Source organism: Hyposmocoma kahamanoa, unplaced genomic scaffold, assembly GCF_003589595.1.
Source record: "Hyposmocoma kahamanoa isolate Upper Pololo Valley unplaced genomic scaffold, ASM358959v1 202, whole genome shotgun sequence".
NCBI classification, from domain to species: domain Eukaryota; kingdom Metazoa; phylum Arthropoda; class Insecta; order Lepidoptera; family Cosmopterigidae; genus Hyposmocoma; species Hyposmocoma kahamanoa.
The window spans coordinates 15,454,013-15,471,112 of record NW_020653726.1 but is presented as its reverse complement, the minus strand read 5'-3'; the positions used below and the strand labels follow the sequence as shown (position 1 = coordinate 15,471,112).

The 17,100-nt window shown below is 37.1% G+C and overlaps 1 protein-coding gene across 1 annotated transcript in view; it reads right to left on the bottom strand.

The window, feature by feature from the left end:
- The window catches only part of LOC113227152 (1-phosphatidylinositol 4,5-bisphosphate phosphodiesterase classes I and II-like), a 58,393-nt gene that overhangs the window by 9,090 nt on the left and 32,203 nt on the right, over positions 1-17,100 (bottom strand). Inside the window, exon 4 of the mRNA XM_026460031.1 lies at positions 4,533-4,666. Within this exon, the coding sequence (XP_026315816.1) occupies positions 4,533-4,666 (134 nt within the window). The remainder of the gene's footprint in view (positions 1-4,532; positions 4,667-17,100) is intronic.

The window sequence follows — 17,100 nt, the reverse complement described above, 5'->3', positions numbered from 1 at the left end:
TAAATGCAGGCCATACAAATATTCCTCCCGGCTCAGGAATCGAACCCGGGATCTCTGCGTGGCAGATCAGCATAGTAGCCGTTCGGCCAAGGAGGCAGTTAAATTTACTATTAATTTATGATTATGAAATAGAAATAAAATGCTGAACAGTTTTGAGTTTGAGGCACTCTTTTGTTCAAACTACAACAAACAAAACAATAAACACGTCTATAATTCGATGTCATTTTTTAAATACCGAGCGACCGCGTCCATTCCATGATTAATGGCGCGTGAGATGACCCGCGTTATGCAACGCGAGTACACCGCCAGATTATGCGAATGTGTGCGCGCTGCTACGTTTGTATGAAGTTACCTTACTTGTTTTATTATACTATGTTACTACTTTATAGTTCACCTATATTTAGCCTAACTGTAAAGGGCGTAGATTTCAATCTGAAACTACTCAAAGTTCTAATGAGTTTACTAGTTTGTAGTTGTATAAAAACCACCTACTACTATCGGAAAATCTCATACACTTCATTTCGTATACGTCAGTCATGCATAATATATGCCGTTTGGCATCTAGTCAGCACGTGTGTGTGATTTTCGATGACAGGAAAGTTATATTGAAAAAAAAGGCACAAATCGCGACGAATTAATTTCGCTTAAAATCTGAAGTCCGAATAGATATAGAATGTCCTGAAAAATATAAATTCAGTGTAAATTATATGTAACAGTATTATTTTAGTTGGTTCTGATTGAAAATCAGCGCTCTTTTAAGCTCAACTCACACTGGCGCAGAATCGAAGCGTCGCGACGCGTCATGTTTTTCGCCTATAGCATATTCATCTCTATTTTCCCATTATTCATTGCGCGTTACTTCCGCGCAGTGAGGCGTCAGACGCCGACCACGCTGTGATCCGGACGCACAAATGCGCGCGTCGACGCGCGTCGCTATGCGTTGTATGTAGTTGAAAAACAGAATGCGGCCCGACGTTTCGACTCTGTGCCAGTGTGAGTTGAGCGGTACTGTTATGACAATGTTTTCTTTTCGTTTTGTCTTTAATATGAATTTATGTCATAACAGTGAATAAAGTATTTATCTCTCTATCTGTCTGACTTAAGGAACATTAAGGATATTGTGACATTTAAAAGAAATCTATTTGAATACTGAGTTTGTCGCAAATTCCTTGCTTTTTATGTTATTTTTGTTGTTTTTGTTTCGCATTACTTTTAACGTATTGATTTGTCAGTGAATGTGTGTCGTGAATTACATGTTTTTGACATTGCGTTTCTCCTATTCTTGTGCTCATTTATGTCCGCTTCTTCACTCTATTCTCATACAGTCCCTATACAGAGCAACAATATAGTAGAAGTGGTTAGTGAGCGTAACAAGCGTGCCAACTGTAGGCGTAGTTCCGCCTACTGAGCTCAGTCAGTGTTAATTCTTTCGTGCAATCATATAAAACCATAGAAAATGCCGTATTGCGCTGTTTTGGAGTGCAAAAATGATAGCCGCAACGTACTCCAGCTACTAGCCGCAAAATGGCAGCAAGATGAATATAATTTCAATATAAAATCTAAACGTCGTAACTTGCAATAAAGGTATTAAACTTTCAATGGTGGAGCGACGGGATATTATTACAATTTTGAAATTATATTAACAGTCCAGAATTTGCCACTAATCGTTATCAAGATTTCATTGTGTTTATCATTTATTTGTGTGCGTTTTGGCGACAGAGGCGGACTGGACATTATCATATTTATTTTATTGAATATCGTGATGTTTTTACTACCATGACATTCATGTTTTTTTTTTTTTTTTGTGAAAATACTCCCTTAGTAATAACAACAAACTAGTGGAAATTATTATTCGAATATATTATACCAAACGTGCACCCAATGAACCGGTCAATAACTTAAACGTGGTGATAGTGATTTGGGTCATCACTAATAAATATAATTGTGAAATATAATGTATAATTTTAAAATATTAAAGAAATATAAAAAACAGTATGTGATAGTAATATTTGCACAATATCTAACTGAGCCGTATGGTGCTAACATCATTGCCTTCATACGGAATTTTAAACGAAGTGGCACAACGTCGTGGCGCCATAAACATAAGTTTATTATTCTAGAATACAAATCTTCACATTCCATCCCAGAAGTTATCTATATCAGTACTTCTGTAGTAAATATTTGTTTCTACGCACTAATCAGGGGCAGCCTTCGTATCATGTGCAAATCTTAACTAACAAAATAGTACGTAATTTTTACAATTTCCGCCAGGAAATGCTTCGTGGAACAATTGACCGCGACCGCATTGTCTTTAATTGTTTCATGTCACAGGTTATATATTGAATATTCTATTAAAAAAGATACTTAAACAATTAACTCAATTGCGTAATGCTTTTTACATAATTACATTTTGTATATTCAATCTTCTATTTTAGTATAAACAAGTCTACGTGACATTGTTCGTTAATCCGTTGAAAATATAACCGTTATTACTACCGTGTCAAACCAAATAATAAATACACTGTAATATCAAAAACACGCCTGTTATTTACAGGCGTGTCAACTACCACCAGGCGCATAAATTCTTCGTCAAGTCATTTAGTATCATAAAAAACATAATTTTGAAGAATTTTTCATTTTATTGCCATTTTTCAAGTTAATGACATGAAAAGATACATTTAACTAACTTTATACGTTAGAGGTTAAAGAATCCTTCTATCCAGCCATTACAATTGTACTTTGCAAAATAAATTATTTCCGTTGAAAAACGAATAAATTTATTTTACTTTGATAACAAACGAAAATTCTCATAATGAAATTACAAAACTCTGTACTAGGACCTATTTTTATTTGGATAGATTAGCAGATCGCTCATTAAGTTCTAGCACATTTATTTCCTTTTAAAAAAATCTTAAAAAAACGAACCTAATTAAAGACACAAGGTAAAAGCCGTACTACGTGTAACAAATACACCCAACGTCGTAAAGTCGTCGAAACTATCAATAAGTTTACTAGCAGTCACGTCAATGTTGTTTACGTTCTCAACACATTCGAATTTATTATCTGCTAGGTTGACTCATCCGTGTTCTACTGCATAAATGACGAGTGATGGCAAGAAAATTAGCACCATGCACGGAACACTGATCGCGGTCGAGTCTCGTACTTGACCGCGTTCCCGACAGGAAAAATAATTCTTATCGCGTTTCAGCCGGCATGTCAAATGTTCATTAAAATTATTATGTTTATCTAAAAAACTAGCCTCTGTTTAATTAAAATTGTAACAGTCGTGTGATTAATGACTAGGACAGGGCGCACCTACGGACCCAAGTGCTCCATAGTTACGAAATAATCAAATTTATGGCCAATTCTAACCTACATTGTACAAAGTTCGTTACATTATATGTATTAGGTGAAAACTAAACAATTGTTTAGATAATTATGCCAAAGTAATTGACTTTAGGATAACACCAATAAACAGAAAGTTACGTATTGTTTGTTTTAATTTAAGAAGAATCAATTCGTAAAATGTAGCACTATACAGGAGGTATGTTAAGGAACTGATAGCTGGATTATTACCCTACCCTAGGTTTGCTATTGCTCTTTTAGTGCCACCATTCCGTAAGACCGTACTGGGCTTTAATTCCTGTATCCCAAGGCTCTCCAGACTATATAATAAGCACAGTCACATTTACGATATATTTTGGCAGTCGCTGCACAAATTTCACATTACTATTATGTTAAACCTTAATTTTTTTTCCGCCATCTAGTTTGACGCTGTCAATGTGGGCATTACTGCGTTCCGGTTTGGAAGGGTAAAGTGCTGGTGAAAGGCACATGGGACTTGTAAGTTACATCTCAACGTGACGGGCGCAGTGGCACTGCCCCTAAGATCCTTGCGATTTAAAGCTCCGAGTGGCACTGCAAGTGTTGTGGATAGGCGTGTCGCTTACCACCAGGCGCACGACTCATTCGTCGTTGTTTTAATGATATTTACGGGAAGTGAATAATTAGTTTTTCATCGATTCTCAGAAAATACACTTTTTGACTTAATACACTATTGCATTAACAGTGCGATATCATAAAAAAATTTGTTTAATGATATTTCAGCTATGCATCGTTAGGGTAAGTTTCGGTAAGTCGATCACGTTAACTAATTTTAAATTTTTATTTTTATTTTTAAAAGCGAATTTTGTGCTCTATCTTTTGCTACTTAAAACGGATATTTGACTATTGGTCACTTAGCCACGTTTTAGTAAGTGGACGGCAGCACTGCGTTTTTAAAGGGTGCTGGTGAAATTACAGGCAAATGTAATTTGTCAACTTACTTATGTCTCAGGATGATGGACACAGTGGCAACGTCACAAAAGTGACGCAAAACTGACGGTCAGATCTTTGCGATTCAAAGTACTGAGTGGCAATGCAACTGCTATGAGCAGGCGTGACGCTTCACCAACAGGTACACGACTTGTTCGTCTCGTCACTTGGTTTCAGAAAAAAAAAGTAAAAGTCTTAAGACAATAAAATATACTTACTTCTTCACAAGTATCTTGCCGGATTTGTCCGCTTTGAGTGTTATTTTCGTATGGAGCTTCTCGAGGAACTTAATGGTAGGGTTGTTCAACTGGTTCAAGTTGTACGCCAACCCGAACAGCTCGTCTGTCCACAACTGCGAACACAACACAGGCATTAACATACATATTTATTATCAACACATTACTGAACTCGATGGTTCTATAGTTAATATGATATTAAAGGGTCCGAGACAGAAATCAGTGTGTGAATTTTCGTAAAGTGAGTTATCCAACTCATTATAGTATACTCTTTTCATGGTCTTCTCTCTGGTAGACACTAATGAGCAGATTTGTGAGTCCAAAGTAGAGAGTGTCAAGCTTGCCGTGCTCTTGACTGTACTTTACATCATTGAAAAATGCATGAAAGTACACTATATTTATATTTTTATAAAGAAACCATTCTTGTGCACTTACAGCGTTAGCCGAAGCGTCCAGCACGACTTAAAAGTAAACTCAAAGATAAAGTAATGCATATAAATATAAAAAAAGATAAAATAAAATTTAAATATAACAGACACAAAATTGTTCTTATCCCGTTCATGGACAGTAACGGTGTTTACCGTAAAATTAAATATCAAAATATGATAATTAGGGGTAACCCGTTTTACTATAATGTGGATCTCAAAAACCCAACTACGAGCCTTAGGGTCGTATTCTAGAACTCTACTCAATGCTCAAGTTAGGATTTGAGTATGGTTTAAAGCACTTGATATCATACTCAAGTCCCTGCCATTAGGGTCGTATTTCCAGTGCTTGTGTTGCCAGTGCAATCCTGACTTGAGCATTGAATAGAGTTCTAGAATACGACCCTTAGAGTGCTATTTCCAAGTGCTTTCTTTGTAGTTGCCGCCTACCGCTTCTCCATATGTATTTTGATTTCGATTATACGTTCAGTGGACGTAGCATGGCAGTATATTAAATGCAATGTGCGATAAACCTCCCCGTGACATATTCATTTCAGTTAAGAAAGCTATATTGCCATTATTAAAATTTATTTTCTTAATTGCGAATACAGAATCGGTAAAATGTTGGGTTTTTGAGTTTCAGTTTTTACGTAATTTACTTTATACAAGTTATTATTTACGTATTTCTAATTACTCTCATGTACTGAACTGTATTAAAAATGTTCTTCTCACGTTTTTCATTTTGTGTCGTTCACGTTCATGTGACACGTTCTATCGTGCTTAATTTTTACGTTGATAAAATTGTTAAATTGTACTGCAGAACTGTCAAAATGTGACCTTGCGGCCATGTTTGGCACTGCGATATTCTTTTGCAGCCATTGGTCGCGGCACTCGCGATATGACAAATTAAAATTTTAAGTGGCGGTTTTATCATTCAAATTTGACAGCTAAATGTGAATATAATACCAATATCGCGGCGGCACGCTTCAGGGGCTGGTAAATGTGGCCAGTGGCCTTTATGAACCATTGTTATCGTAAAATTCAACCTTTTTTAGCGTGCTTCTAAATATATACCCCTGAATATTATTCCACGTGAAATCATGTCTTATGATTATTAAAATAAATAAAAAAACATTTCATTAAATCAATGTCACATAATATACATAAATAGTTAATCTTGTTTAATACTTTTGGTGGTACGGACTTTAGAAAAAGTATTAATGACAATTGTAATTAATAACCATTTGTTTTCATTTATATTATAGATAAGAAAATTGCCGGTGGGTAAATTCTTAGGTTAATATGTTTAGTTATTAGATTAAGTGAATTATAAGTCATTTACTTATTTGGCTAGATTATAATGTATTTATAATGTACTTTGTTGATGCCTTATAAATAAACAAATAAAATAGAAAACAGTTATTTGTTATGCAAGGCTGCAAAGTCGATGTTTGACGCGAGTGCTTGTATTGAAGCGGAGGATTCTCAAAAATAGAATCCTGAGCGTAGCGAGGGTTTCAAGACACGAGACGTAAACAACTTTGCTGCCGAGGGAAACACTCAACTTTTCACCTCACTATAGCGAGGAAAGTGGTATATGAAAGAAAAACAGTTGAACCATAACGAATCACTTTAGTTCTTCGACGAATTAAAATAATTTAATAAACATAATTAGTTATTGTTGTCAATTTTTATGTCAACAAGAATAAAATACACCAACGGATTTATATTTCACAAATAACGTACGACAAATCGCGTAGTTGAACGTTTTTTTTACGTTTTTTTTTCTATCGAAAATGAAAGAAAAAAGTTCGATGCACCACAGTTTCATTTCCTATGTGCAACTGTCGCCAAAACCTTAGTAGCAGTAGAGCTCCTTGTGAAAGAGTTCGAGACTGCCACCTTACCAATTTCTGCTGCCAAGCAGTAATGTGAGCATTACCCCGTTCCGATTTGAAGAGTAAGTAAGAAAGGGTGCTGGTGAATTACAGGCATATGGGACTTGTTTGTCAACTTATGTCTTAGGGTGACGTGACGGGCGCAGTGGCAGTGTGCAGGCAGACACAGGCAGTGCAGTTGGTATTACAAAAAAAAGCCTAAGAACTCGAAAAATATTTTCATCAGCAACTGCTCAAGAAAAGTCTACATCAAATATTCTTTCTAATGTAATCTTTTAACTGTAGGTCACAAAGTCCAGTGGCTAAATAATTATTGTTATATGTAATTATAAATTTATTTTTGCACATTTTTTATTTTTACTTTTTTTATGATACCGAGAGAGGGGGTGAAGAAGTCGTGCGCCTGGTGTAAAGCGACACGCCCGTCCATAGCAGTTCAGGTTTCGAAGGGTATGTGTGCTGGTGAAATTGCAGGCACATGGGACTTGTCAATTTTGCCTCAGGCCCCCAGGTAACAAATGGCTAATCTTTCCAACACGACGCTTCAACCGACTTACACCCAACAGATAACAGATTCCAGAGCATTCGTTCCTAAAACCAACTCTGAAGGTTATGCCTATTAACATCGAAGGTTTTTCTGAAAATAAATCCACTCTTCTTTCTTTATGTCCCAGAGTGAGATCTTTGCGATTGAAACCACTGATTGGCGCTTCAACTATTATGGATCGGCGTGTCGCTTACTATCAGGCGCACGGTTCGTTCGTCCCATCACTTGATAGCATACAAAAGTATATAAAAAACACTCCCACTGCGCCCGTCACCCTGAGACATAAGTTAACAAGTCTCATGTGCCTGTAATTTCACCAGCAACCTTACCTTTCAAAACTGGAACGCAGTAATGTTCACATTACTGCTTGACGGTAGAAATAAGTAAGATGGCAGTCCTTCCCTGGACGAGCTCTTTCACAAGGAGCTCTACTGCTACCATTGTCGGCCTTAATCGGTAAACAACTTTTACTACAGCTGTATAACCATCACTTTTTAAATCTCGTTTGTCACATCAAATAAGTCCCTCAAGTGCCCAGTTACACGACGCGAAAGTATTCGCACGGGCGCCGCGCGGCGACCGCCCAGTTACCACGCTTTCACGTACATTAATGGCGAATATAAATTCTATTTACTAGGTAACAACATTTAATAATACAACCGGGCGGTCGCCGCGCAGACCAAAGACAAGCCAGTCTCACCCGCGCGCCCAGGACGCTCATTTAAGTTAAAACGTAAAAGCTAAATAAATAAAGCGCATTTTGCCATGACAGTTAGATACACGAGGTCGCTGAGCGGTGACCGCGCGGCGGCGTCAGCGCGATGAATTTCGTGGCGAATAAACGCGCTCTAAAGTATGTGTTTCATGAATATTCAATCTGTTATCAGTATTGTGGGATACGCGATTGGATTACATGTTCTTGTACAGTTCAATCTTTCAACAGCTTCTGATTTTAGCCATTTTTCTTCATGTTGCATAATGCATTATCTATTAAATGTCATGACAATTTCTTGAATACAACTGAGCTAGAATAGATTGTGCAATAACGTAATTTGTTAAAAATAAATGTTATCTGTGGAATAGGACTGTGCATTTTATCACATTGGTTTTTATTTTGAACAATAAAAAAACAAAGGAAATCCTTTGAATAAGGAAAACGCAAAACGTGGTAATAATAATAAACATATTACAAATAAATTCAATTGCAACATCCCTTTTATCGTGCAGGTATATCATTTCCATCCTTATCAATGTGCCAGAAATAAAAATACATACAATTATTTATTACAAAACGAATATGCGTGTTTCATCTTTTGACTTTCTTACTTGTACTATACAAGAGGTTTAAAAGAGTTTTTAAAAGAGGCTTATCCAAAATACAGGTGACTCACTCCAACGTTAAAGCTAATTATACAATATGATCTATACATGAGCTCTAAAAGGAAAGACGTCGTTATATCGGTCGGAACTGGCGGAACTCGCTCTCAATGTGCTAATCATAATTGCAATGCTTATAGCGTAATGATATTAACAACTCTATTATTCCTGACCAAAATAACAATATCCATAATATGTTACGAAAGAAAACTAAAAACAAGATAAATTCAGCTGACTGTATCAATGGGTTCGGGCGGGTACTATCAACGAGTGAGCAAGACTAAAGTACCTGTGCTTACAGTTTATTAATTTATTACAAAACACGTACACCTATCAATCCAAATAATAATAATAATAAAAAATAGTAAAAAACAGGCGCTAAAAACAATCACATTTAAATTTAGAATTTAAAAATAAAACTAAACTTAAAAAGACTTTTATAAAATATATATACAAAAGAGATTTGTAGCGACGGCTGCAATTCGCTACAGTTACTATAATTCAAAATATAATAGTTTATATATAAATTATATGACAAAGTCGTACTATTGGTACAATAAAGCCACATGTCATCACACGTCAAAAGTGCTTTTACCACATTAACGATATAAAAATAATACGAAATACATGAAAGAAATTTTGCATAATGTGAAATTTTATAACTCTCCTATTTAAGCTTAAAAAAGTTAGCGACTAATGTCGTTCGTGGAATCTTTAAAAATCTCTCCAGATAAGTTCACTTTGCAGATGTGACCTTATTACAACAAGGGTTCTAATTGTGCTACGGTTTTAATTTATTCTACCCAAAACTTTATCACCAGAGATAAATCTGTACCGTAGATTTACCAGTAACCTGTGAAAAAGAGGCCCTAGGTCATTTTAGTACCGTGATCATTTTTGCACTTTGGTCATTGGTCCCCGGAATGTTTTAAAATAAGACAATCAAATCTCCCTGCAATAACACTTAGAATGCTGTTGGGACTTTGCCTCACACGACCCTACAGCGGCGAGACACTCTTTTTCCGCATGACGGCCTGGAAACTCTGTGCAAGCTTCCACGAGCATGCCACACACACTACACCTGCTAGGCATTACCGTCAACATTCTAAATGCATTGTCATATTGAACGGGCAAAGGTTCGTTTCGTATAGCTAAAACATGCTGCATGTACACATATTAGCAGTAGGCTTTAAAAAATTCGTTCAGCAAAATAAAAACAGTATACAGGCTGTTGTATACAACAACATACATACATCGAATATATAACCAGAAATAGAGACGAAATAAGGGCCATCCATTCCTTGCTTTCCACTCATCAGGCAAATAGGCCTTATATCACTTTTAAATATCAACTATCGTTTGCGCTGAAATCACAAATTGGAAAGCTGAAATAGTACTGCGCCAACAACTTACCTGTGTGTACGTACGTCTCCGCATATTCCAAAAATATTCTGTATTTATTGTAGGTGTATTGTTTTCCATTCGGTTGTGTGGGAAAAACAGCAAAACATCTAATTACAAAACAAACGGAATCACATTTCATCGGTAATTAAATATGTATTTTTTCAATTTTCGTCCATTATAGCAACGCTCAAGTTAAACTGGTCGATTTGAAGTGAAATAATTGACGACACCCGTCAATTGGTTCGAATTCGGGCTGGCCAATCGAAGCGCTGTTGTCACCGTAATGATTTGGCAGAATAGTCTTCAAACAACTTAAATGACATTTCCTCTCTATCTCTGGTTATATACTCGATGCATACATACAACAATATACAAGTTGAAGTAGGACTGAAAATTGAAGGTAAGAAGAAGTTAAAGAATGTATGGAAGTGCCATAACTCAAAACGGTGACGCGGCAGACCAGGGCCCAGGGTCAAATCATCTCGGTTGTGTATCGATGGTGTCAATGGCAGGATCTTGTACGTTTGGTATTCTGCTAAAAGTTAAGAGTAATGGCTTGTCAGTTACTAGCCATCGAACTACTATTCAACTGTCATTGCAACTTTTTGGTATTCTGCTCTTCAATGGTACGTCGATAGTGTAGTCTACTAATAAATATAATAAATTATATATATATAGTATAAGTAGAATAAATTGCTGAATTGCTGTTTAAACGAGATAACAATTAAGAAATTATAGTAATTTCCAATTTTCGTGGTAATTTTAGAAAGACAAATTTGTTAGTGACCGAATGAATCCCATTGCCATTGCACTGACACTCAGTTGAAACTCAACTGCAATTGCAACTAGATTTTAGCGGAATTACAAATATTATCATAATTGTAACATGATCACTGACATTATATTGTAATTATAACAGTTTTTGTTATTCTGCTGGAGTTTCAATGGCATTACAATGTCCAGTGGCTTAAAAATAATTAGCAGACTCCGGAAGACGACGACTTAAAAGACGCCTTTGTCAATGGCAATGGTGGGAAAGGTTGGACAAATTTTTGACTGACCAGGTGCAAGCTCAAAACCGGGACTTATAGAAAAAGAGGGTCTTTACCTACTGGCTGAAATTGAAGTTTCAAAACGTTAAGGTAAAATATCCAGTAGTTTATATTATTAAAAAAATCCCTTTCTCAATACCTTTTACTTTTACTTTTTTTACTCACGTTTTAATGACTTTCACTACAAATTTAATCTCTCTCACAAGGCAAGAAAAACACTGTCTCTACTATCGCGTCGTTTTGAGCGTGTATGCTGCGCTACTGAACGTACAGACTTGTATTTAGGTTACAGTGCGATGTCAGTGTCCTAGTAAGTGGAAGAGCGGGGTGTTGTAGTAAGCCTGCCTTTTATTTTTTTATTTTTTATGTTTTTACTTTTTTTTACTCACCTTTTAATACCCTTTACTGCAAATTTAATCTTTCTCACAAGGCAAGAAATACACTGTCTCAACTATTGCGTGCGTCGTTTTAGGCGCACGCAGCGCTACCAAACATACAGAGACTTGTATTAAGGTACCAGCGTTTACAGCGTGCATTTCAGCGTCCTGCTCAGTGGAAGAGTGGGGCGTTGTAGTAAGCCTACACACTAGTTTACTTAACATATTTAAAGTCATTAAGGTATTTATAAAGTAGGTAGGTGTACATGTGCAAACATTTTGTATGGGCCAGCTGTCTTTTGATGTTATTCATATTATCGATTACAATCAAACTATAGTTTTAAAAACGAAATTTTTTATGATACCAAGTAACGGGATGAACAAGCCGTTCGCCTGGTGGTAAGCGACACGCCTGTCCACAACAGTTGCAGTGCCACTCAGACTTTAATCACAAATATCTAAGAGGCACTGCCTTTGCGCCCGACACCCTGAGATATAAGTTGACAAATCCCATGCGCTTGTAATTTTACCAGTACCGGAACGCAGTAATGCTCACATGTTTCCTTTTTTTTGTTAGGTAGGTATAAACATTTAGTATCATCCAAGTGTTTTTCAAAGTTATTCATATTATCATTTACAATCATATCACAGAGTTTTAAAAACGATATAAATGTCACCCTTCAGTAATGGTGTGAAAAGATAAAAATAAACATAATAAAAATCGATCTACGCAGTTCTAAGGGTCATCTGATAACGGCATCTCCGCAGCCACGGTGACGTCAGGCATGCTAATATTTCAATCTAGATTTCGCACAATGTTTTTTAGTTACATCCTTGCCGTAAATTGATCCTATTTACTAACGTCATTGTGGTAATAATTTACAATTTCACCGTCCCATAGAGCTTGAAGTGCAGCATGTTTATCATTACAGTTTTACTGTAGACCAATTGGGTGTAAAATATTTATTATACAGCCAACCGTACAAATTACTACGGAAAATACATCCCGACAACAATATATGTACAATGTTTCAGGATGTAGAGTATTTAATAACTCGGTGTCAAAACTTACTGGTAATATTCGAAGTAACTTTACCAACTTAATGTTGCTACATTCAAATAATAACTACGGAATATTTCAAAAGCATTTTTTAGAATACATCTCGAAACACAATATAGTCAAAAATTATTGGTGATATTCGAAGTAACTTTCTGAACTTAATGTTACTTCATTCACATAATAACTTTAATAGTTAAATAGTTCCCAGGTTGTGGAAGCTTGCAAATGTGCAACCAGTGCCTAAAAAAGGAAGCAGAGCTGATCCTGTCAACTATAGACCTATCTCAATCACTTCCATACTCTGCAAGACTATGGAACGTGTACTTAATAACCGTCTCCTGGTGTACCTTGAAGACAACGATCTCCTCAGTGATCGCCAGTACGGATTCCGAAGAGGACGATCTACTGGGGATCTTCTTGTGTACGCCTCTCATTTATGGAGCGAGGCTATAGAAGGGCATGGCGAAGCCATTGCAGTGTCTTTAGACATTTCTAAGGCCTTCGACAGGGTCTGATACGCAAGCCTTTTAAACAAGCTTCCCTCTTATGGCCTTCCCACTGGCCTTTGCAATTGGATTTCGGATTTTGAGTGAACGTTCGATTCGAGTGGTCTTAGAAGGGTACTCTTCCGAACATCGGGCGATAGACCGACCGGAGTTTCTCAGGGTTCTGTACTGTCCGCAACCCTCTTTCTGCTGCACATAAACGATATGTTGATTCCAGGTACCTTTGGGTATGCTGATGACAGCACAGTTGTGGACAGGTACTTGACCAATGCAAGGGTCAGTGGAGAATGTGGGGCGATGCTAATATTGTCATCAAATTTAATGCTACCAAAACGCAGGCGTGTCTTTTCTCCACTAAACGGAGTCCCTTTCACCTGACTCTGACTTTTCGTGATATATCCATACCGATAGCCGACCGTCTTCACCTACTTGGAATGGACCTGCCGCCCAATCTGAACTTCGGCAGATACATTCATTCCATGGCCAAAAATGCAGCCAAGAAGCATGGCATCCTTTCCAAGGTGAGGCGTTACTTCACACCGGGACAGTTGCTTCAGCTGTACCAAGCACAAGTCCGGTCGTGTATGGAGTACTGCTTTCACTTATGGGATGCTTCTGCTAAATACCAACTGGCCACCTTGGATTCAATAGGCAAGCGTGCTAAGAGGCTTATAGGTGACTCGGAATTAGTTGAGGCGAAGCTGCAGAGCCTTGAACACCGCCGTAGTGTTGCCAGCTTATCGGTATTCTGCAGGATACATCACGGAGGGTGTGCGATGGAATTGCGTAATTTGATTCCGCCTTCCCCTTTTCATCATCGGGGGACTAGACGTGGGCTGGGATTCCACCCCTGTGTGTCATGGATATTCCCAGGATTCGCACGAAGCGTTTCGCTTCCACATTTATATGACGAGCGGCTAAGGAATGGAATTCTCTGCCTGCAGACTTGTTCCCCGAACGCTATATCTTGGACCTTTTCAAATAGGCTTTATTTAGATGTGCATGCTACATCCTCGACCTCATCGTCACTTTCCATCAAGTGAGATGGAGGTCAAATGTGCACTTATATTTTTTATTAAAAAACAAAAAGTCCCTACAGTACATTTGAAAAGCATTTTTTTAAATATATCCCGAAACAGTATATATAGTTTCGAGATGTAGAGTACCTAATAACTCGGCGTCAAAACTTATTGGTGATATTCGAAGTAACTTTCCCAACGTAATGTTACTTTATTCACATAATATCTACAGTACAATTCAGAAACATTTTTTTTTTATATATCCCGAAACACAATATATAGTGTTTAGGGATGTAAAGCATATAATAACTCGGCGTCAAAACTTAATGGTGATTGTCGAAGTAAGTTTCTGAACTTAATGTTGCTTCATTCATATAATAACTACAGTAAATTTCAAAAGTATTTCTTCGTTCGTTTGTTCGACGGGATAAATCAGAGCAGCTTCTACGAAATGCAACAAAGTAGAGATGCACGCTTCCGTAAGCATAAGCTCGTAAGATATTCACGAGCGAAAGAGCGTATACAGTAGCATTATGCTATCATTACATACTTGAGTTGAGAGTCTACATTACAAATGGTCCAAGCTCTTTTGCTCGTAAATATCTTACAAGCATATGCATTACGAAAGCGTGCATACCGCCAACAATCGCGTTTTTCTATTTGTACAACTCTTCATAAAGCTGAGGCATATGATACATTTTATTTGAGTATAAAGCAAATTCTCAACGTAAATTATGAGCCAGTTTTTCGTAAGTTATTTGGTGATCTACGATTGAAGTGTATACATGTATAATAACGTGCCAGACAATGACACCAATAGCCTGGTCTCAAACTAGCGAACTCCCTGTACTATGAGTATGAGGAGCATTTCTCAGAACACCCAGACCAGAACCAATTTAAAATAGTTCATTTACCATCCATCTGAAAACTGGTGAGACTTGTCAATATAATCTGTACATTTTTTTTATGATACTTAGTGATGGGACGAACAAGTAGTGCGACTGATGATAAACGACACGCCTGTTTATAACAGTTGCAGTGCCGCTCAGAGCTTTAAATCGCAGATATTTTAGGAGCATCGCCACTGCGCCCGTCATCCAGAGACATAAGTTGACAAGTCCCATGTGCCTGTAACTTCAACAGCACCCTTACCCTTCAAAACTGGATGGCGGCAGAAATAGAAAAAGGTGGCAGTACTTCCCTGGACGAACTCTTCACAAGTACAGTGTACAGATACTAAAATACATATATACGTATGTCTATATGTGTATAGTTAGTTGCGCGACTCATTAATATTTGCAGAACATGTTGACAACAAGACGTTGTCAAAAATTGTTAGGTCATCGTATTAGTACCAAAGTATACGTTTAAACATCAAACAGATGATTAGCACGTTAAAACCGTTCAAGGGTCTTTCCAATCAGTATCGTGTAATAATACAGTCTGCCTCACTTCAAAGTCGTCGCTTCGAGCGTTGGCGTCGATTTCTACAGAATGACGGCAGTAATCTCAGACGCAGCGGTTTAAAATGTGGCGAGATAAAGCAAAGCCTATACACAACAACTACATAAACACCGCTTTGTTATTTAAACGACCTCGCTTACAATTTCGTCAGATATCAAACTCAAACATCGAAAAGAATCAAACTTTTTAAGTTAACAAAAGCTTTTCACGTTCCTCGGCGGCATAGAATTAAAATAAGCCACAAAATCATCGCAGGTTTCATTTTTTTTTGCGTTCCTCAGAAGGACACAACACAATGCGTTTAGAAAGGGCGTTCACAAAAGGTCTATAAATAAAGGCACGGCACGTAAGCTAAGCTGAAAATAATGACGTATGTTCTGTGCTACAGTCGTGTAGTAAACGCATCACATTAACACAAGGACCTATAATAGATAGTAATCGAGTCACTCGTACAATACACATATTATATCTTCTCTTCAAATTGTTATCACAAGATAGGCTATTCTTTTTTTTATGACGCCAAGTAACATGACGAACAACTCATATATGTAAGCGATATGCCTGTCCATAGGAGTTGCAGTGCCACTCAGAGTTTTAACACACAAAGACCTGAGGGGCACTACCTATGCGGCCGTCACCTTGAGACATAAGTTGACAAGCCCCATTTTGCATTGCCTGTAATTAAGATTTTATTTTAATTTAAGATTTTATTTTAAGATTAAGACAAACTCTTTCACAAGGAACTCTACCGATACTAAATATTTTTCTTATTGTCTTGAGCCCGACCGCCAATCAAGCCGTGACAATATCGGGATAATAAGTCAGATAACAAGTCATGCCACGATAAGAAACCAGAAAAATTTTATGTTCGGTATTCGTCAAGTTCGGCAGGTTTACCGAACAATTCGGCCGCATATTCGATAAAACATCGAACTTTCTGCGGAACTTACTTTCACTAAACATTAAATCGTTTAGGTATATTTTATATATCGGTACCTAACTTATTATCGAACGAAATGTTGTCATTTTAATGGTATACTTCTATTAAGTTCAAGTTAGTCATTGAACGAATAAAAGTGATAGACAATGGATAGACATGACTAAAAACCGTTTATTTCATTGAGATGGAATATCAATCAGTCCCTGAAAAAAAGATACTTTAATAATACAAAATAAAATAACATTATTGTTATTTGACGTAGAAAGGATTACACATTTCGCAGGGCGGATGGGTTGCGCGGAAGGGACTTGTTATTTTACAATTCAGGACAAAGTCCGTCAAATCAAACGGAATTATTCGGCCCGGTGTTGCATTCGGTAAACTTTTTACCTAACATTTAGCCGACTACTGGTTAAAATCCCGACACGGCCAATCACTAGTAACTGGTGATGGTAATTTAGTAAAAACCGGTAATAGTCTT